We start from the raw sequence: 22,731 nt of genomic DNA on the forward strand, positions 1-22,731 counted from the left end.
GGTTCCTAATTTTGTTAAAATATATTACAGATACCTTTTTGTTAAATTATAATCGTTATTAATTGAATAGTGACGTGATATAGTTGGACTATAAATATTGAAGTTATTAGTGACATGGCAGACAAATAAAAATTTGATTTAATATTAAAAAATAATTTTTGAAATTAGGGTTTATGAACATAAATTAAATCCACAATTTGTATACTCGATGCTTTTCCTAACAATTATATTGAAATTGGACAATTTGTATACTCGATGCTTTTCCTAACAATTATATTGAAATTGGACAAGTAAACAGAATGGGAATTTAATTTATGTTCATAAACCTTAACTTCAAAATTTATTTTTTAATATTAAATCAAATTTTTATTTGTCTACCATATCACTAATAATTTTTTTATTGTCCTTGTCACTATTTTCAACACTTCCCAACCATGTCACGTCACCGTTTAATTAACAATATTTACCACAACTTAAAATAAAGGACATATGTGATACATTTTAACAATATTAGAGACCTAATTGAGACTTCTTAAAAAAAATACCAAATTGAGATTTTGGAACGAAAATAAAAACTAAGATCATAATTAAACCTATTACTAAAATGGATTAATCAGCTAGATGTAGATGCCTAGAACAAGATGAGTTCCTAAAACGAATGCAGGACTGGAAGCAAGTGCAGAATGATGTATAAGAACAAGAGCAAGTCAAACGGTCACGGTCAACACATGTGTAAAACTGAATTTCTACCTAGTAAGCCCACATGGCAGCAATAACTTAGATAATGGTTGCAGCAATTTGACGACAAACTGCAGCAGTGATAAATATGTGAAAATTTTTAATTATGTGATTGCAATGCACAGGGAAACACACGTGGAACCAATGACAGCTTGGTCAATGCATGACAGTGGCAAGGCAATGCAGCTTGTTTTCGGGTGCAGATGTAATGCTCTTCATATCAAAACAAGAATCACATGTTGTTGGAAGTCCCATGTAACATCTCATTTAATAGTATTTTCAGCTATTAAACAAAATATCATATTATGATATAGCAAAACAGATCGACAGAAGGATATACAACGGTTTAATACAGTCATCCCAAAAATAACCTATTTTCAATCCTTGTACTACTATCAGAAGCAGACTTAAGGAAAAGTACGGCTCATACATTCCAAAATGCTCTATTCTAAAAAAACATGAGTCCATAAACAAAGGAACACTAAGAGTCACTGCTCAGGTCCGGTCCGGGGGAGTCATACCATCACCTGTATTCTTCTCTGCTCACACCAAGTAGTAGGTGGTCATCGCAAAAGAAGATATTCAAAGAAACATGCCAAGCAAGAAGGGTAAGCTAACAACTCACATAAAGAGCGGTGAAGTCACATAAATATATACATACTTAGTAAACAAACAAACTTTTTACGCATTGTAAATTAAACCAAGTCGCTAGTAAAAGACACACAAGTACCCGACTCTAACTCAATATCCGAATTGTATAAGCAAATTGGATCTCTTGGTAGCTTGCACCTGTGAAGGTTCCTAAACTCTGCAGAATTTAGGCTCAAGGGGTTATCACCCAACCACTCCCAAGGTAAGTCCCCTCCGCGTCTATGACTGATCGGGTCCACAGACTAGGACCTCCTGCTACTCCTCACGACATAACCCACTACGCTCTACATGAGTCTTAATGGATTATTGGAGCGTCAGGATGCCAACCAAAAACGAGTCCTTAAATGCTTACACACACTAAGTACTTTTCCTAGGAATTCCCATGAAATCCTAGTTCACCTCATCCCTTCACAAATTCTCATTTCACCAACTTTCATCATACAATTATATGCATATACTACCTATCATTATCATCCATCATACTGTAAGCAAACATCATCTTTGTCTCAATCCATAAAACTATTATTCATTTAAAACAGAGAAGGAAATATAATCCTGTAGTGAAACTCGCCTAAGCTAGCGAATCTCGCCTAGGCTAGGAAGTAGTCTCGCTCAGGCGAACTACCCTCGCCTGGGCGAGACCCTTTACAGTGGTTACTCGAATGCCAGAGCGAGTTCTCGCTCAGGCCAGGCTGGTTCGCCTAGACGAGAAGATGTCTCGCTCAGGCGACCCCAGCTCGCCTAGGCGAGACCTCGCGCAACACTCAGAGACAACCTCCTGATGCTTTCGCTTAGGCGAGGCCTAGGCGAAATTATCAAGTTTTCAGCATTGTTCTTCACATGCAAAGCTACGAAATTCAAGCCACCATCCAATTACACATCATCAGCAGTTCAAACATGAAATTAAGCTAAGAATCATCCCCTCCAAACATACCAAGCCCCTAATTACTCGAAAGTTTAGATAATAGTTAGCTTCCCTTACCTCTTTTGTTAAGATTTGAGCTTGGTGGGGTTGAAATGGGCACACTTGAGACTGAGACTTTAAAATATGAGTAGTGGACTCCAGTACCACTCTCTTCCTCTCCTATTTATAATGAAGCAAGCACGTACATATGAAAAGATATGAAAAGACTACTCTAAGATACTAGGCATGATTACATGCAACAGTAGATATGGCAGTAGGTAGTTTCCCACACTCAACCCCCTACACATAGGGTTAATGATACAATAGGTATAGGTAATAATTCTAACACTCCCCCTCAAGCTGGAGCATACAAATTGTATGAACCAAGCTTGGAACAAATGAACTCAACCCGAGGTCCCCTTAATGACTTGGTCAACACATCTGCAAGTTGGTCATTTGACCCAACGAACTCAGTACAAATTTCCTTGGTCATCAATTTTTCTCGAACAAAGTGGCAGTCAATTTCTATGTGTTTAGTTCTCTCATGAAACACTGGATTTGATGCAATGTGGAGAGCAGCCTGGTTGTCACAATACATCTTCATGGTCTGAATTTCACAGAAGTTAAGCTCTCGAAGAAATTGCTTTACCCATATGAGTTCACACGTGAGAGACGCCATTGCCCGATATTCAGCTTCAGCGGTGGATCGAGCCACTACATTTTGCTTCTTACTTTTCCAAGAGATAACATTTCCTCCAAGGAGGACACAATATCCCGTAGTAGAGCGTCTGTCAATAGGAGAGCCTGCCCAATCAGCATCACAGTACCCAGAGATTTGAACATTTCCTTTATCTTCATATAGCAAACCTTGTCCTGGAGCCTTCTTGAGGTACCTTAAAATACGGATGATGGCATTCCAATGTCCAAGACATGGAGTCTGCATAAACTGGCTAACAATTCCAACTGCGAAAGATAGATCAGGCCTCGTAATAGTGAGATAAATTAACTTTCCAACGAGCCTCCTATATCTCTCTGGATCGGAGAATAATTCGCCTTCTACTGTTGTTAACTTCTGATTCGGGTCCATAGGACTCTCTACTGGTCTGCAGTCAGTCATACCTGTTTCTTGTAATATATCAAGAGCATATTTCCTTTGAGAGATTACAACTCCATCTTTTGACTGAGCTACTTCAATGCCCAAGAAGTATTTGAGGCTTCCGAGATCCTTGGTTTGAAAATGTTTACACAAGTGCTCCTTCAGTTGAGATATTCCAGTAGTATCATTTCCTGTAATAACAATATCATCAACATATACTATTAGGTAGACACATTTCCCAGGAGAGGTATGTTTGTAAAAGACTGAGTGATCTGCCTCACTGCGTCTTAACCCAAATTTTTGAACAATGGAGCTGAATTTTCCAAACCAAGCTCGTGGTGATTGTTTGAGGCCATATAAAGATCGATGCAATTTGCATACCATACCAGACTCCCCCTGAGCAACAAACCCAGGAGGTTGCTCCATGTAAACTTCCTCCTCAAGATCACCATGAAGAAAGGCATTTTTGATATCCAACTGATGAAGAGGCCAGTGACGAATGGCTGCCATTGCAAAGAAGAGGCGAATAGTAGTCATCTTGGCCACGGGAGAGAAGGTGTCACAATAGTCAAGGCCATAAACCTGAGTGTACCCTTTTGCAACCAATCGGGCTTTGAGTCGATCAACCTGACCATCAGGGCCAACTTTAATTGCATACACCCATCGACAACCAACAGCCTTCTTACCCAAAGGGAGGGGCACGAGCTCCCAAGTATGATTGCTTTCAAGAGCCTGCATCTCTGCAATCATGGCTTGTCGCCATCCAGGATGATCAAGTGCTTCATTCACATTTTTGGGAATAACAACAGAAGACACTGAGGATAAAAGTGAACAATAGGAAGGCGATAATCGGTGATAGCTAAGAAAATTATAAATGGGATGTGGATTTCGAGAGGAACGAGTACCTTTTCTGAGAGCAATGGGCCAACCTAAATCACCTTCACCAGGAGTCGTGGGATCAAGAGACGAGGGAGAAGAATCTGAAGTAGGGGATTCACCATGTTCTTGAACAACTGGACTATTCGTCGGCGTCCTGTGTTGGAGAGAGTCAATAGGTGGAGATGATGGCTCAGGAGGACTTTGGTCGAGACTTGGAGGGACAGGCACATTGGAAATATTGTACTCAACCACGGGAATAGGAAGGACCTGCTGGATGACATGGACATCTTGAACAGATGGAGAGAAGTAAGGGGTCTGTTCAAAAAATGTAACATTGGCAGACATGTAATATTTCTTGGTTTCAGGAGAGTAACATCGATACCCTTTTTGAAGTCGTGAATAGCCCAAGAAAACACATTTGAGAGAGCGAGCAGAAAGCTTGTCTAACCCGGGAGACATGTCATGAACAAAACATACACAACCAAAAACTCTAGGAGAAGTGTGAAAGAGAGGATTGTCTGGAAACAGAATGGAGAAAGGGACCTTATGATTGAGAGAGGAAGATGGCATCCGATTAATAAGAAAACCTGCAGTTAAGATGGCATCTCCCCAGTGATGGACAGGAACGTTGGCACTAAGCAAAAGGGTACGAGCAGTTTCAACTAAGTGTCGATTTTTCCTTTCTGCTATACCATTTTGTTGTGGCGTATGAGGACAAGTAGACTGGTGCAGGATACCATGGGAACTCAAAACATTAGAAAGAGCAGACGAAAAATACTCTTTGGCATTGTCACTTCTTAAGATTTTAATTACTTGACCAAATTGATTCTTAATTTCATTCAAAAAGGATGTGAAGAGGGATAATAATTCAGAACGATCTTTCATAAGATAAACCCAAGTACATCTCGAATATTCATCAATGAAAGTAACAAAATACCTAAAGCCAAAAGATGAGACACGACTAGGTCCCCAGATATCGGAATGGATGACAGAAAAACTAGAAGTACACTTTGATTGAGATCTTTTAGGAAAGGTAGATCTAACATGTTTTCCTAGTTGACATGACTCACATTCTAAAGTCTGGAGACGACTAAGTTCAGGAAACATTTTCTTTAACTTGGACAGGTGAGGGTGACCAAGCCGATCATGTAACATTTTAGGATTGGGGGCTGCAACACATGACACACGTGGACGAGATCCAAAATGGTATAATCCGCCCGCTTCATATCCTTCTCCAATCCGTCTCCCCGAGCCACGCTCCTGTATAACAAAAGATTTGTCATCGAAGGTTACAGAGCAATTCAATGTTTTGGTTAACTGACTTAAGGAAATTAAATTGAAAGGACAATTAGGGACAAAAAGGACAGATTTTAGATTTAAGGATGGAGATAAGATGGCTTGACCGACTCCCTTCGAGGATGTTTTAGAACCATTTGTGAGGGTTATAAAGTGAGATTTTTCTTGGAATGAAATGGTTGAGAACAAGGAGGTATTACCAGAAATGTGATCAGAAGCACCAGAGTCAATTACCCATGAATTGTGACCTTCCATGGATTGGGAGATACAAACAGTTGATGTACTTGGAGCTTGAGATGACTGTGCCAAGCTGTTGGATTTGAGGCGTAGGTACTCTTGATACTCGTCCTCAGTGAACTTGGAGTCAGTAGTCTCTGCCTGGGAGACATTGGCTGTTTTGGCAGGAAATCCATGTAAGGAGTAACAGTTTTCTTGAGTGTGACCCATCCTCTTGCAATACGTGCATTGAGGACGTCCACGGCCTCCACGTCCACCTCCTCTAGGTCCACGTCCTCCTCTTCCTCGAGTAGCGGCCATAACAGATGAATCTACTCGAGCATGAGATTCTTGAATTTCAAGTGTTGGGACTTTCGGGACACGAATCATACGCTGGATCAGGGTGTCCATGGAAGGGACCTCATGAGAGGTCAACAGTTGATCTCTAATGTGATTGAAGTCTGGATGAATGGCGCGAAGAATCATCACCATATAGTATTTGTCCAGCTTCTTCTTCATTTCATCTGAAGCGTCGACTTCGAGAAACATCCGCAGGTCTTCCACGGCTGATTGTGCTTCATTCATGAAGGAGATCATGTCATGATTGGTCATTTTCAGAGATGCCAACTTGTCCGCCGAATCATATAGGCGTTGGATATCGTTGGCATAGATATTCTGAGTCCTCTTCCAAAACGAGTGACATGTTTTGAATGCCCTAAGAGACATTAATAGTCTCGGCTCCACGGATTGCCACAACAAGGCACACAATTGAAAATCTGCTTGCTTCCACTGTTCGGCTTTTTCTCGAGGCACATGGCTTCCGTCTTTCTCAAGGTGGTCATGATGTCCTTGACCAAGGAACCACATCTCGACAGCAGCGGACCAAGAGAGGTAATTTTGTCCATCTAGCTTCTCGGAAGTAATGGAAGGACTTCCAGAGAATGAAATAACACTTCTAGAGGCCATTTCTGATCAAGGGAACAAAAAACAGAGAGCAGAAACACAGAAACGCAAAAAACAGTGGAGATTTTTAAACGACCGAGGGAGATGTCCGCAAGGGTGACGTCTGGACATCACTGAATCGGAGTTTTGAGGGTTGGAACAGCAGCAGAAGACTCCGGCGAGAGCTACGGAGGTGGCGCCGTGAGGTTCCGAGCAGCAGAAGGCGGCGCGTGGGCTGCACGCGCCTGTTCGCAGCGGAGAGAGAAGCGGCGCGTGGCGGCGCGTCGACGGGAGGCTGGTTCCGGCACCGGTGGGGTTGGCTGTCGCTCGGAGAGGCGCTCCAGATCCAGTGGTCGCCGGCGAAAACTGAGGTGGCCGGAGACGGCGGCCGGCGGCGAACAGTGGCGGACTGCGGCGGAACAGTGGCAGACAGCGACGGTTTTGTGAACAGTGACGTGGGTAGCTTTGGATAGTGTTTTATGGCAGTGAACAGCTGCAGACGGTGATTAACAGTGACGAATAGCGGCGGACAGCCGCGGACGATGGCAACAAGTGCCAATGGACAGACCAGACGGAAACCAGAGCGGGATCGACCCGCTCTGATACCAACTTGAGACTGAGACTTTAAAATATGAGTAGTGGACTCCAGTACCACTCTCTTCCTCTCCTATTTATAATGAAGCAAGCACGTACATATGAAAAGACTACTCTAAGATACTAGGCATGATTACATGCAACAGTAGATATGGCAGTAGGTAGTTTCCCACACTCAACCCCCTACACATAGGGTTAATGATACAATAGGTATAGGTAATAATTCTAACAGGCACCAAGGAAGCAGAGGTCCCAAATTAACCTAGAGATTCAATAGCAAGACATAGAAAAGATGGAATCTTATAATTAACTCCGAATTCAGGGATGAGCAGATGAACTCTAGCGGAAATTGAACCAAGACGAAAAATTGGAACCTACCGAGGAGGGTAGGAGCTAAGGGTTGAAGCACCAGGGGGTCCAGCTGAGTCTGATCCTCCAGAATCTGATCACAAAGAATATAGAGAACTGGTGAGGGAATTGAGTAACTGGTAAAAACAGGAGGGAAGAGCTTGGAAGCAGAGAGGGAGAATGAGAGTTGTGTTCTCTGATGGTTTTTGAGAGTGAGAAAGGTAGTTTTAATTTTTTTTATGGGGTTTCACATCCCACATCGACAAGAAATAAGATCAATTCATAATATATGAGTGAGTGTAATCCTCACCTTCCAAGCCGATTTTGTGAGATTAAATTAGGTTTAAAACATACCTTTAACATAGTATCAGATTCAGGTTAGAGCCTATCCTAGCAAAATTTCTTGGACATTTTGTTCCATCTGTGATCGGACCACTAACAGACCACCGACTAATTTCTAGTCCCACGCACGAGATGAATATACCTCGGTATAAGGAAGTGTGTCGAAAGTCGCACATCAACTAAAGATAAGACCAATTCACAATATATAAATGGGTGCAATCCTCACCTTATAAGCCGATTTTGTGGGGTTGGATTAGGCTTAAATCCCACTTCTAACACATGCTATGCTCAATCTAGGAATAATCATAAAAAAATGAATCATGCTCTAACTGACGCAGCAGCAAGACTAAACCAATATGCAGAACCTATGTGTATTGAATTGATGCAGCAGAGAAATAGAACCAATCATGCAGAACTTATATTCACTGGCTATGCAAAGATGATACAGCAGTTCAGACCCAGTTAGATACACACCAAAAGGATTCAATGCAGAAATTCAAAGGCAGAATTTGTTGCAGTGTAATTGTGGATGCAAAGATACTCTAAAGAGGGCTAAAATAAAGATGAATGAATAGATGCAACATGGTGAACCTGGAAACCAAAGAATATAAGTGCAGTGTAATGCAAGTGTGAATTAAACTACCTATGCACCTATTGGATGAATTGGAGATGGTGATGAAAGAATTCAGATGCACGTAGAATGCCAAAATGGATATGCACCGCATGAATTACAATAGAGCTGAAGTATTAATATGACTAGTAAAATCAAACTTGGTAGCACTCAAAATCCACGTAACAGCATTTTTATTTACAATTAAGACCTGCATAATTTTGGATCATGGCAGCAGAACTTAACTGTGACAGCACTATTATAATATGAAACTAGATTGAGCAATTGCAGAAATGAAGATGCACACGCACAGCTGAAAACCACGTCCCAGTAAAGAAATGGAAAGGAAAAGTGAATGCTGCTCCAGAATTATTCACGTGAATTCAGACCAGTATGGCATGAAACCTAAGAGGCAGAGTGGGTCACTGTAAAACTAAAACATGGATCAAATTGGATTCGTGATCAAAGTCATCCCATACTCTAAGACCAAGCCACATGCATTTAGAATCAAAGATCACTTTAAATCAGCACATAACATCAGTACATCAGAGCATTATAACGCAGCATCATACCTGAATTTAAATCTGTACCAAGATAAAAAAATGGAATGCAAATGCAGATTTGGTATTCAATTCTGTTAGGTTTCTTGTTAAAAGAAACCTGCTGGAACGTGTAAAACACAAACGAGATCTGTTTGTAAGCCAAAGAATTGAGTAAACCTCGTGTATTCAACTCCAAACAACAATGTATCATGTACAGCCTTCCTAGAACTCAGCTCCCTCCTACACAAGATAGACTCTATCCTATCTCCAAACAAACAACAATACAGCTAAAAAGACTCCCCTGAACAACCCAGGGTCAGCCATATAAAGGCCTTCACTCACGATCGGCTCACTCCCCCAACCACCTAACTAACTACCTAATTTTTAACTAACTTCCTTCTAATATACACCTTCATAGTCCTATCAAATTCACAGCAGCCCAACCCAAACAAAATTATTTCATATGCAATGCAAATGCGTAATACAATGGGAAATGAAATGCTAAATGTGCAGAATGACTACTAATGCAGATGCAAATACACTAAGGATGCTTGAAATAAGATTCCTTACCATGATGCATTAATGCAAACTGCCAAACAGATTTTATATGCTCCAGAATGGAAAGAAACTAAAATGATTAAAGCTACTAAATACTAGGAACATAAAAGCCTACGAGAAACCACTAGTGGAGTTCATAGATTAACCAACTAACTACTACAGGACTTAAAGCAAAGAGACATGAAATGTAAATGGGTGCATAATCATAAATCAGCAAAGTAAAAAGATCAATTGAAAACGTGCCTAAATTTGCAAAGCTGAATATGATTCAATGATTAAATTGGGATTCTTTTGCCCTCAAGAAGACATCTCGTAACTTTGTGTCCACTTTGGGGTCACTTGATTCCTAAGAGGAAACATTAAACTATGCAAATTCCACCAATGTTCAATCCACTGAATCAAGAAACAAGAACTGAATTGCAACGTGGAAAGCAATATAGGAATTTAAACAGATTCAGAATTTAAAGGCAAAAAACATGAAATGGAAAGTAAGCAGAATTTAAGGGCAAGAAAACTTAAAATGCAAATGCAATCAAAGCTTATACAACCGAATTGAAAGCTGTAAACCAGAATCGAAAAGGAAACATTGTATTTCATTGAATATTTCAGAAAGAGTACACAAGACAGAGAAAGTTCCGAAATTAAAATGGTGGTTTGCACTATCTCAGCTGCACCAGGAATATGTCACCTCTCCGATACTGAAAAGTTGATAGGAATGCAAGTTAGCAACATCAAACTCAAACACTACTGCACTAAGAATCTAGAACTGAAATCCTTACTAAAGCTAGCTCCTACAACCGAATTCTACTTCTACGAAAGCTATCATAAAACCAAAAATACTAATTAGACCAAAAACACCTTTAAAAACACTTTATTAACAAGTTTTTACAAAAAAACACATATTTTTCCTACCAGAAACTAAATCTGAACTAAAAGAAGGCATTTAACACAAAACAATGCCCAAAAGGAGTGTTACTAACTACTAAAAACTAGACAAAATAGGAATTTAACACGCTCTCACACTTAAACTTTGCACTCCTGGGCAAACTACAAGGAAGAAAACATCAAAACATCAATTTACAAGGCTGGACAGAATCAGAAATTTTACCACAAGGCTGAAATGGGTGAGCATCCAGCGAATCTTCCAAGAACACAATTTAAAACTTCAACCAAGTTAGAGATAGATGAAATAAGATAGATACGCTAGAAATCAGTCAAACCAAATTCAAGAATCAGAATAGACCTTACTGGATTCTGTTTGCTCTCATGCTCTTATGTGTTTGTGAGTCAAGTGTTTGTCCTTCAGCACATTATGAACACCAAAATTGCCATAGGCTTGAAAAGCCTCTAAAATCAATCGCCAAGTTAGAAGAATGCACTCATGATCACAAGATCTTTTTATGGCTTGTATTGGGGGTAAAGGTGCGGGTAGGATAAAGAAAAGGGTGCAGGGCTAAAACCAGAAAAGGGTGAGGCAACAATGGGGAAGAATATTGAATACTCAAGTGTGAGTTCATACACCTGACCCTCTTTCTACTTTTGCTTCCTACTCTCTTGCTTGTCAGTTTTTCCTTCCTTTTCAGGTCTAACATAGACCACATTTCTTCATCTTTTTACTTTTCTCAGTTGCCTTTGTTTTCAGCTTAACTTTTCACACTTTTCAGCTTATTCCTCTGGTCAAGACACGTTTGGTGTGTTCACCCACACTTGAACTCCAGAGATTTTCCCAAAGCACTTTCAAAGCCTCCTCACCATCCCAAGGTTGGGTGTTTTACAGGTTTTTCAGGTTTCAGGCAACAGCATGGTAAAAAAAAGGTTCATCTATCTGTGGCAGTGGCTGAAAACTTTGCTGCTCTGGTGTAGCATATTGATTCCAATATGACTCTGGCAGCTGCTGTTGCATATGCATGAATGGCTACTCACAGTATGGTTCAAAATATGGTTGAGGTTGCTGCTGGAAGGGTGACTTATATGGCTGCAAAGGATGCTCTGGCTGGCTATAAAACTGAGATAGCTGCTCATAGTATGGATCATGATGCATGTCCTATCTATATGGTTGATTATTCTATAAATACCTCTCTCCTCTCCTCCGAAAACACACCTTCACACTTACTCTTTTCCTATCTTAGATTTTTTCTATTGTGTTTTTGCTAGTTCTATTAGTCTCGACATATCATCTGACCCTATTGTCTCTTATGTGGCTTACACAACTTATCATAAGACAATGCTCAACCACACCTCAGCTAGAATGATGATAATGCATTCAAACTATAGTTTGACACAAATAATTTGATTCGATTTTGTTTAGATCCTTTTACTATTTGAGGAAAAGAAACTGAAGAACAATGCAAGGATAACGAGTGAAAAGAATAATGTGGACATCAAAACACACTTGTTGAAGTGGAAAGCATAACAATTACAACTAATAAATTAAGTACATTCACATTACAAAATCTTCTAAAAAGAAAAATTAGACTTCAAAATCAAATGGGATATAAAGCTATGTACTAATGCTATCTCAGTCTCATTGATAAAGAATATTAATTCTTTGAAAATAAATCTAAAGTTTCATTCAATCTCATAAAGGGGCTTGTAAGTTACCATTAACATTTACTTATATACTATACTTCAGTTATATTTTTAGTTGTTGTGAGATCTTTAACACATTTCACATCAAAGATTTGACATATCAAACTATATTTTTAGTTGTTGTGAGATCTTTAACACATTTCACATTAAAGATTTGATATATCAAACGTTGAAATAGATATTAATTCCTAAACATCGAATCCTGAGGGGCAAAAATGAGATTCTTAGTGTTTAGGGTTTAAACTTTACTGTTCAAAACTGTTTTTAGTTCTTCAAATTCAGTATTTAGTAACTAAAACTGTAATTTTACAATTTTGAGGTACTAAAAATAGGTTTTCTATGTTCCCAAAACCTGAATTACTCCAAATTTCAGGAATTAAAAATATAATTAAACTATTTGTTATTTAAATGCCAACATTTATTAATATAGTCTTGATTAGGATAGCATTAGACAATTAGCAATGTAAACAACACGATCAGAAGCACTTGAGATTGACTGGGTTTGAATATCAAAGAACAGGAAGAAAGCAGAGTACTTGTTGTTACCCAACACGAAAGAGACAATGCTACACATTTTTTTCCTTATTCCTAAGAGTAAGGCTGTAGAATGCACAGGGAGTTCAAATCTCAATAAGTACTCAAATCTCAAGCTTTCTCATTTGACTTTACACGTCTTCATATATTGCAAAAGTTTCTACTCTATCATGCTTCATCATGTAAATCACTCTGATCAACCACTTCCATCAAGTTGTCCATGAGAAAGGAGGTGTGCCATGTATTGCTGTAAGAAGCCAAACACATCATATTCTTTTGTTAATTCCATAAACAATGTAGAGATCCAAAAGAAATGGAATAATATGACAAAATTCAAAAAACACAGAAGCATGGTTGAAATTTTATGTGATAAGATTTTATCCAAAAAATAAAATAACAATATTCTGTTGATGTTTGATAAATTAATTAGCCATAGCTTCCAGCAAGACCAATTATTAAAAATATTTGTATCAGTTCTGCCATATCTGTAATTGCTTGATTATACAAAGAACATAGAGAAAAATTCCTCCGTTTGACAGAGAAAGTCATCATCCTGGGCATTATACAACAGTTTTAAACTGATTTCAGGTCATGAGAAATACAAGGAAACAGTGTTTATCATCCTCCGTTTCTAGAAACTAGATTTGACCGTAACCAAGATTTTAAAGGCAGTCCTAGTTTTATTGCACTTCTTGATATTGCGGGAAATTGCAAAATGCAATTGAAACAGCGGTCACAAAAACTCCAAAAGCCTTTATGTTGCGGTCAAAACTGTCATCAAAGAGTTTTTTTAAAGCCTTGCCCCTAGCCTATAACAGGTAAAAACTTCAGGATCTTCCTTTGACAACTAAAAGAAAAGTTTGGAGATACAGCAAACAAAACTTCTACTATTTTCACATGTAGAAATTATCATATCAGAAGACAGTTTTTATGGAATTTTTCAAACATTTTCCTATCAGAGACCTCCCTGTCAATCAAGAGAAGACCACTATATGTCACTCTCACAATTCACAATCACTCCACTGCCCACCACTCACTCAAATGGGGGGCGAATAATCCTATGCAATATTTTCTCCCAACATTTCGTTAAAAAAGCAAATCCCCAATGCCTAAAAAAGCAAATCCCCAACATTATCAGAGACCTCCCTGTCAATCAAGAGAAGACCACTATATGTCACTCTCACAATTCACAATCACTCCACTGCCCACCACTCACTCAAATGGGGGGCGAATAATCCTATGCAATATTTTCTCCCAACATTTCGTTAAAAAAACAAATCCCCAATGCACTAAGAATCTTTTTTCTTTGCAGTAACATTAATGCAAAAGTTAAAGCAATTAATAGCACGCCCTTTGGCATCATATGTATGCATGTATGTATCATACCGCATGATAAGCATATGGCGACTTCCCTTGACGATCAAAGTGTTTGGCCATGATGCAGAACTCAAAAGGACCCCACTCTTCAGCCTTAAAACAGTTTCCAAGTGCAGCTTTGTACAACTGAAACAAATTTCAAACACCAAAATCACACTTTAGGTCAAAATAATATGCTCTAATTTTATGAAATTGATTACATTATACAAAAGAAAATACCTTGGTAGTGTCCGTTAAAAGCTCGGTACCAGCCGGGTACGATGCATAGAATTGATCGGCTCTAGAGTAACCAGCTCTTGTCGTATTGCTGACATAAGCGTAACTTATGAGTGTGGCGAAGCAGTAAAACCCAGTATATGACACCAATCTTCGAAACTTTTGAATCTTCGTAATCTCTCTCAACTCGTCGTAGATCCTCATCGTGATGACAAGTCAGTTGTTCTAAGGAAACAACAATTATTATTTTATTAGCAAATATTAACAAGGATCTCAAAAATTATATTAATCAAAAGGATAGGCAGATAAGAAATGTCTGAGCACTGAAGCCATTGACATACTATTTAAAAACTTTCCATGCACTCTCTTCTTTACTTGTCCTGGTTTTGTATCAAATGGTTAACATCATGTGTAACAAAGAAGTGTACGCACACATAAGAAGCTCATGCATTTACAATTTTTTCATAAGATCCTCAATTTTCTCAGCAGTTTGAAACATATTTTTCTGCTTCACTTCATCCAACAGCAATCGGCAAGTTTTGAATCTAGGAATTATATCTTGATCAATCATCTCCTCAAACAGAGAGAACGCCCAATTGCATCGATCTCCTCTACAAAGCCCGTGAATTAGCAGTGTATAGGTTGAAAGATCAAGACTGAGATGATATTTATTAATCATGTCATTTAATATATCATTCAACACACTATCTATTTTTCCAGTTCTAAAGCAAGACTTGATCAATGGGTGGTAAGTCTGAGCATCAGGCCTACAATAGTTTGAATTTTCCATCTCCTTCAGTATTTCAAAAGCTCTCTTTTCTTGGGCATGATAACAAAACATAGAAATCAATGAATTATAGGTCGATGTATTTGGAGAAACACCAGCCTTGGGCATTTCCACGTTAAATACATAGGCAGCATCATCTAATCTACCTGCTCTCCCCAATGTATATAAGAAAGAATTGAAGAAAAGTGTATCAGCCCTACATCCAGAAGACCTCATTCTTTCAGGTACTTTCAAAGCTTCCTCAAACTTTCCAGCCTTTGCTAGTGCACTCATGATAGTAGTATAAGTTATCACATTAGCCGGGCACCCTTGAGCCTTCATTTCATCAAGAAGCTCATACACCTTGATGAAATTCCCTTCTTGACAGTAACACTGAATGATTGTGGAATAACTTATAACACAAGGGCGACAACCATATCCTTTCATCTCTTCAATCGTCCAATGTGCCTCATCAACACGGCAGATTTTGCACCATCCATGAATGAATATGTTGAAGGTGTGAGCATTAGGAGCAATGTGCTGCTTCAGCTCCAAGAAAATTTCACGAGCTTGCTGCACAAATCTCTCTTTGCAGAGGGTATCAAGCAACAAGTTCATGGATTCTGTGTTCTTCTCCAACCCAAGAGCTTGCAAATCATCAAATATCTTAACTGCATCTACCCACTGACCTGCCCCAACAAACCGTCTCATTACCTTAGCCACAGTATTCATAGTGACCAGACCACTCTTGCGCATTTCATCTAACAAATCCCTCAACTTTTTCATAACCTTCATTCTACCCAATATATCGACCATCATATCGTATGACTCCGGCGAATGTCTAAAGCTGGACTGTGAACCAGCCCATCTAAATACAGCCAGTGCAGATTGCCAATCATCCTTGTATCGCTGGAGCAACAGGTGAACAAGGTTTTGGGAGAGGGGTATGGCATCACAAGTTTCATCATTCAAGAGGGTGTGAAGGGTTTCTTCCTCACTGCTTCCTTTGCCAAGTTTCACAGTGAGAATGTCCAGGTACCTGGAAAGCTCTTCTCCGCATTGTTTTTCATGGGAAAAATGTCTAGTTCCTAGAGAAGAACACAAAGGCCTAGATTGATAACATATGTAACGGGAATCACCAACAATAATAGCACGATATAGTATTGAATGCATCCGGATGAGTTTCAGAAATTTCGAAACAAACAATCAGGAACTGAATTAAGCTTCACAGTATAATCAATTGCAAAAAAAAAAAATTGAGTGTTTGAGTAACTGAAATCGAGACCTAGGAAGTCCGACACGGTTCGGAGGCCGCGCTTCCCCGCTTCCGGTGCGCTGCAGACGCGGACACTCGTCGGAAGACAGACAATGTTCAGTTATCGGACGCGGTGAGAAGACACGGCCGCATCTCTAAGCCCAGTTTTCGACGACGGAGCTGCTCGAGGCTTTGGAAAGAGAAGCAGGGTTACCGAAAGAGTAGGGTAGAAGGAAAAATAGAGTTTTTAATGAAAGGTATAATTAGCAGTATACACTTAGGGGTAAGAGTACTGAACAGGTATCTGGTTTAAAAAAAAAATATCAGTTGCATTTTAATTTTTTGAAAAAATGTTTCAATTAGGTTCTTTTAGACAGAGTGTTAGTCAACGTGTTTTTGGTTTTTTTTCTAATTTTTTTTTAAAAAAATTTAAATGTTTTTAATTCTTTTTTTTTTGAAAAAGTAAAAATAAAAATGTCATGTGCCAAGTTCTATGTGTGACACGTGGCATTGTCACTGTCACGTGGTATTGTAATGTCACGTGAGTATCACTATCAGATGTCATTGTGTTGATTTCGATTTAATCTCCATATATGTCTTTTTGTTTCAATTTAGTATCTAAGTATGTGTATCTGATTCAATTTTGTCCCAATTTTTTTTAATAATTAAAATATTTTTGTAATCCATTTTTTATAAGATTAAAAATAATTAAGTATAAATATTTTTACAAAATTAAGTACTAATATTTATATTGTTCCTCTCAATTTCAGACCAAATTTATTATTTATATAAATTTTATGCTAATATTTTTTATTAAAAAAGACTTTTTAAAATATTACTTTATTAATTACTTTTTTATTAAGTACTCATGTTTTGTTAATTTTTTTTAAAATAGAACAATATTGTCTCTTACTAATTTTAAACCAAAATTTCTATTGGTTTGAATCTTATACTAATTTTTATTATTATTAAAAATGACTTAATAAAATGACTTTTACCACTAAATTTTAATATAAATATCATATACTTAATTTTTGTTAAACTTTTATACTTGATTACTTTTAATTTTATAAAAAAATAGATTTTAATTATTAAAAAAAATTGGGACAAAATTGACTCAGATAACATATTTAGGTACTAAATTGAAACAAAAAAACATATATGAGGACTAAATCGAAATCAACACAATGGCATCTGATAGTGATAATGACACGTGGCACTGACAATGCCACGTGTCACACACAGGGACTTGACACGTGACATTTTTATTTTTTTTTTTCAAAAAATTAAAAAAAAAATAAAAAAAACCACATACTGACACGTGGCACGTTGACTAACAACGTTAGTCAACTCTGTCTGAAAGGGACCTAATTGAAGCACTTTTTTCAAAAGTTGAGATGCAATTGACACTTTTTTTAAATTTGGTACTTATTTGATACCCTAATCCCAAAGTAGGTACTATATGACTAATTATACCTTAATGAAAATACTTTCAAAATTATATTAATAATTTAATATTTTATTAAATTCGGATTTTTTTTATAAGTTTTACATTTGGAAAAGCCCACAGCACAAACTATATTACGGAAAACCCCGCTCGAACCTAAAATTTAATTCAACTCTGTTTTAACTTAAATTTAAATTTATATACAATTTAATGGATAAATATGTAATTATTATTATGTTTTGTTTTTAATTGACACCACTCTTATATTTTCATTTATTTTACTCTTAAAATGTTGAACATAAAATCACAAATTTTATAATTGAATATGTTTTTTCAAATGATAAATTAACGTATTATTAGATATAGAAGTTATGAAATATAAATTAAACTTTTACTTAAAGAAACAAAATTAAATTTTAAATTATTTTTCGCAATAACCATATTAAAATTAAAAATATAACATAATATTAAATAATAAAAAAATTAATATTATTTTAAAAACATATAATATATTATAATTAATTTTAATTTCTGACATGTTTTATTTTTTATATTTAAATAATTTAATTTTTATTATATTAATTTATGTGATTATAAAATTAATATATTTTAGTAGATATACGTCGTATCTGTATCCTATATTTTTTTAATTATATTGTATTTTCGTATCTGTATCGTAAAAGTAGAACGGCGAATTCTAATTCTAAGGAGAGAGATTTTATTGGACCTAATAAAATCCTCACAAACACATCATCGTAGAGCTATGTTGTAACGGTAAAACATCATTGCAATTAGTCTTCGACAAAATTCACTTACACCTCGTTAAATCACATTTACACACTTTTTTAACTTTTAAATAAATATAAATACTTTTTATATTTTTAATAAAATGGGATTCATCTTCTTCAATTTTATAACACACATATTTTTAATAAAATAACATTTATTTCTTCTGGATATTAACAAAGATTTTTTCTTTATTTTCTTTAGAATATCATATTCATTAAAATTTAAGTAAGAATATTTAAATTAAAATTAAAATTTTAATATAAAAAAATTGTAGAGAAAAATTGAATTGTTTAATTATTACATATTATTGAAATTATTCTATAACTAATTGACTTGTGAATAATTCTATATTCTATAACTAATTGACTTGTGAATAATTCTATCCGAGATGAACAATTGCATGGGAATAGATTTTTTTTCTTATCAAGAAGTAATAAATATATAATAAGAATATTTGGATGTTCTAATTCATATACAATAAAAAGTCAACATAAAAACAAATTGTTTAAAAGAAAAAATTATAGTAATCTATTAATTGACCTTATATATTCTCCCCCTCTCGACCATGGATATAGTTCATGAAAATTCCGAATATGAGTGGACTTTATGTTTTTCTGTGCAAGGATCATAGAATTCGATAATTATTAAGCATGTTAGAATAAAGATGCACAAATTTAGGAAAATAGATTTGCGTGGGGAATAAGTGGCACTAACATTATGGAAGTCCTTGATCAAAATAAGTCAACAAATGACTACATTTCTAAATTCATAAATAGTTCACAAACATAAATTCATAAATGGTCACAAACATAAGAGAGGAGGGAAATTGAACTCAAATATTGTACCACCTAACCAAACTCGACCAAATAAATAAACAATTTATATATCAAGACAGCTAAGTATTCAGCTTTGGCCGAGTCAGCCTAACTTGTACCGGTTTTAACCTATACCTCTAGAAGAATAACCTACACCTCATGTAACCTCAGATAGGTAGCCGGTCCAGGCCGGCTACTCCAGTAGACCCGATAAGATTAAAGGCCAGGCCGACAACTCCAATAAACTTAGTGAAAATAGAGCCCCCGCATTCAATAGGTCTTAAGGGCCTGGGTTAGAGCCCAGGCCCACTCATGGCCCAAGCTAGAGCCCAGGTCAAGGCCCGACCCATGAGGTAATCAAACATCATTAATACTCTATAAATACACGTGGACCCCAGTAATTAAAGGTATGCATTCATTAATCACTGATTTGACCTTCTGAGAGCTTTGACTTACTTGAGCTTCGGAGACTTTTCTGTAGGTAATCCCTCCTGGGTTCAAGCTGACATGTATCAACCGGGAAGAGGCCAACTGAGGAGATAGCGGACTACATGGTAAGGTGACGTTTGTGCCTAACTCATCTTATTTGTTCTTCTGCAGGAACAAATACTTTGATTAGAGTTGGAGAATTTTCTATAAAGATTCTAGTTATAATATTTTTTGTCCCTACTTTCTAGCAAGTAAAATAATTTTTACACCAAAAAATTCATTGAAAGAGGAAAACTAGATTCATACAAGAATGTAAGAAAGAAGGAGGAAGCACACGTATGGAAGGCTTATTAGTGATGCATGTTAGAAGTGTATAAGCCATGAGAGAAAGAAGAAAGCATGTGTACAAAAAATGCACAAGAAAAGTTTGGGTAAACACCAACTCAAGAGAGTTTGCTTGCTCACTGATTTATTAGAACCTTTGTTCAATATATAGAGTACAATGTCCCATCATATAGAGGGAAAAGTAAAAAATAAAATAAAAAAGAATATTTGATAATAATAAAAGAGAATCAAATATATGATATCTCTATCAATATAAATAAAAGCAGGAGATATATAATATCTTTATCACCCTTCTCAAGGTGGGCATGAAGATTGTAAAGGTCCAACTTGGAAGTAGCAAACAAGAAAGTAGAAGGATGTAAGGACTTAGTAAACATATCAACAAGTTGACTTCTAGAAGGAACATGGAGAAGGTGAATAAGACCATCAACAAGCTTTTATCGAATAATGTGGCAATCAAGTTCTATGTGCTTGGTTCTCTCATGAAAAGTGGGATTCTTAGCAATGTGAATAGCAGAATTGTTGTCACAAAAGGCAATGTAGGGAGTGGGAACAGAAAAATGCAAATCTTGAAAAAGGTATTGAATCCATTGTAGTTCACATGCCAGGGATGCCAAGGCACGATACTCAGCCTCAGAAGAAGACCGTGAAACAGTGGTTTGTTTCTTAGACTTCCAAGCAACCAAAGAGGTGCCTAAGAAAACACAATATCCAGAAACAAAGCGTCGGGTAGTGGCACATGTTGCCCAATCAGAATTAGAAAACGCCTGAATTTTAAAAGAGGTATTGGATTTATACAAAAGGCCATATCTAGGAACATTTTTCAAGTACCGAATGATCCGTAAAGCTTGTTGCATATGTGGTTCACGCGAAGAAGAAACAAATTGGATGAGTTGTTGGACAACAAAACTAATATCAGGCCTGGTATTAGTCAAGTAAAGTAATCATCTAATAAGACGCCGAAAGGAAGAAGGATCTGGTAGAAGAGCTCCCTCGTCGGCATGAAGCTTGATAGAAGGATCAGATGGTGTTGGTGCAGGTTTACATCCAAGCATCCTTGTCTCTGAAATGAGGTCCAAAAAATATTTTCTTTGATTTAAAACTAATCCATCAAGAGAACGAGAAACTTCAAGACCCAAAAAATACTTGATAGGGCCAAGATCTTTGATATGAAATCTTGAATGAAGATGAGCTTTTACAACATTAATTTCAGCAATGCTATTGCCAGTGAGAACCACATCATCGACATAAGCCAATAAAGCAGTAATATCAGAGGCAAATTTCTTCACAAAGAGAGAGTGATCAGCAAAGCTTTATGTGTAACCAAGAAGAAGTAGCTCTGAAGTTAATTTTTGATTCCAATTACGACTGGCTTGTTTCAAACCATATAGAGACTTGTTATGCTTACAAACAAGATTTGGCTGGGGAAGTGAAAGACCAGGTGGAGGCTTCATATAGATCTCTTCATGTAAGTCTCCATGGAGGAAAGCATTGTCAACATCCAATTGATGAATAAACCAATCACTAGCAGAGGCCAAGGCTAAAAGGATGCGGACAGTAGTAAGTTTACCAACAGGAGAGAAAGTTTCAAAATAATCAATCCCCTCAGTTTGAGTAAAACCCTTAGCCACCAATCGTGCTTTAAACCTATCGACTGTGCCATCTGGTTTATGTTTGAGTTTGTAAACCCAGCGACAACCAATAGGCTTGATGTCAAAAGAACAATTATCATAAGAAACAAAAAGAATGCATTGGATAAGGTGTGGAAAAAGTAGAGCATGAAGTGGAAGCAGCACCATAATAATATTGATCTAAGTATCGAGGCCTGTTTTTCACTCTATGAGATGTTCTAAAATCAAGATCAGTAACTTCAGCATTATCATAAACAATACTAGTAACAAGGTCCGTAGTAAGGTCAATGGCATGTGAAATAGGTAAAGCTGGAAAATCATACATGCTAATATCACAATTATGAGAATCATCAATTGAAGCAATAGAGTTATCAGAAGGCAAAGAGAATGAGTAAGGAAAAATATTTTCATGAAAGATAACATTTCTAGTCACAAAAATAGACTTGGAGTGAAGATCATACAAAACATATCCCGTTGTTCCAGAATTATAACCAAGGAAAACACATTTTAAGCTTCGAGAATCCAATTTAGTTCTTCCATTATTGGCAGAACTAGCGTAAGCCAGACAACACAAAACTTTTAGATTAGAAAAATCGGGTTTAGTAGAATAGACCAATTCATAAGGAGATTGATTACTGAGAAAAGGAGTGGGTAACCTATTAATTAGATGAACATCCAATTTAAGGGAATAGGACCAAAAAATGTTGGGTATTTTTGCTTGAAAAAGAAGAGCACGACACACATTAAGAAGATGTTGATGCTTCCTCTCAACAATCCCGTTTTGTTACAAGAAGTTTCATGAAAAATACCCTTGCTATTATA

General features: G+C 36.9%; 2 protein-coding genes across 2 annotated transcripts; both read right to left on the minus strand.

Moving 5' to 3' along the window:
• Positions 1–12,769: 12,769 nt before the first annotated feature.
• On the minus strand, positions 12,770–14,657 carry LOC114186484 (uncharacterized). The gene is made up of 3 exons (XM_028074444.2): positions 14,436–14,657; positions 14,226–14,342; positions 12,770–13,086 (listed from the first exon to the last, which is right to left on the minus strand). The coding sequence occupies exons 1-3, from the start codon at positions 14,634–14,636 to the stop codon at positions 13,036–13,038; spliced, it is 369 nt and encodes a 122-aa protein (XP_027930245.1). The 5' UTR covers positions 14,637–14,657; the 3' UTR covers positions 12,770–13,035.
• A 226-nt stretch (positions 14,658–14,883) lies between these two features.
• On the minus strand, positions 14,884–16,477 carry LOC114186468 (Tetratricopeptide repeat (TPR)-like superfamily protein). The gene has a single exon (XM_028074443.2). The coding sequence runs from the start codon at positions 16,369–16,371 to the stop codon at positions 14,884–14,886; it is 1,488 nt and encodes a 495-aa protein (XP_027930244.1). The 5' UTR covers positions 16,372–16,477.
• Between the last annotated feature and the right edge of the window lie 6,254 nt (positions 16,478–22,731).

This window comes from Vigna unguiculata, chromosome 1 (genome assembly GCF_037176805.1).
Source record: "Vigna unguiculata cultivar grain cowpea cultivar isolate G323 ecotype 2 chromosome 1, ASM3717680v1, whole genome shotgun sequence".
NCBI lineage: Eukaryota > Viridiplantae > Streptophyta > Magnoliopsida > Fabales > Fabaceae > Vigna > Vigna unguiculata.

Excerpts from the sequence above, each read along its gene's own strand:
- LOC114186484 (XM_028074444.2), bottom strand. The coding sequence starts at position 14,636 with ATGAGGATCTACGACGAGTTGAGAGAGATTACGAAGATTCAAAAGTTT. Across the intron at positions 14,343-14,435 it reads TTTTAACGGACACTACCAAG|TTGTACAAAGCTGCACTTGG; the intron begins GTATTTTCTTTT and ends AATTTGTTTCAG. Across the intron at positions 13,087-14,225 it reads CGCCATATGCTTATCATGCG|CAATACATGGCACACCTCCT; the intron begins GTATGATACATA and ends GGCTTCTTACAG.
- LOC114186468 (XM_028074443.2), bottom strand. The coding sequence starts at position 16,371 with ATGCATTCAATACTATATCGTGCTATTATTGTTGGTGATTCCCGTTAC.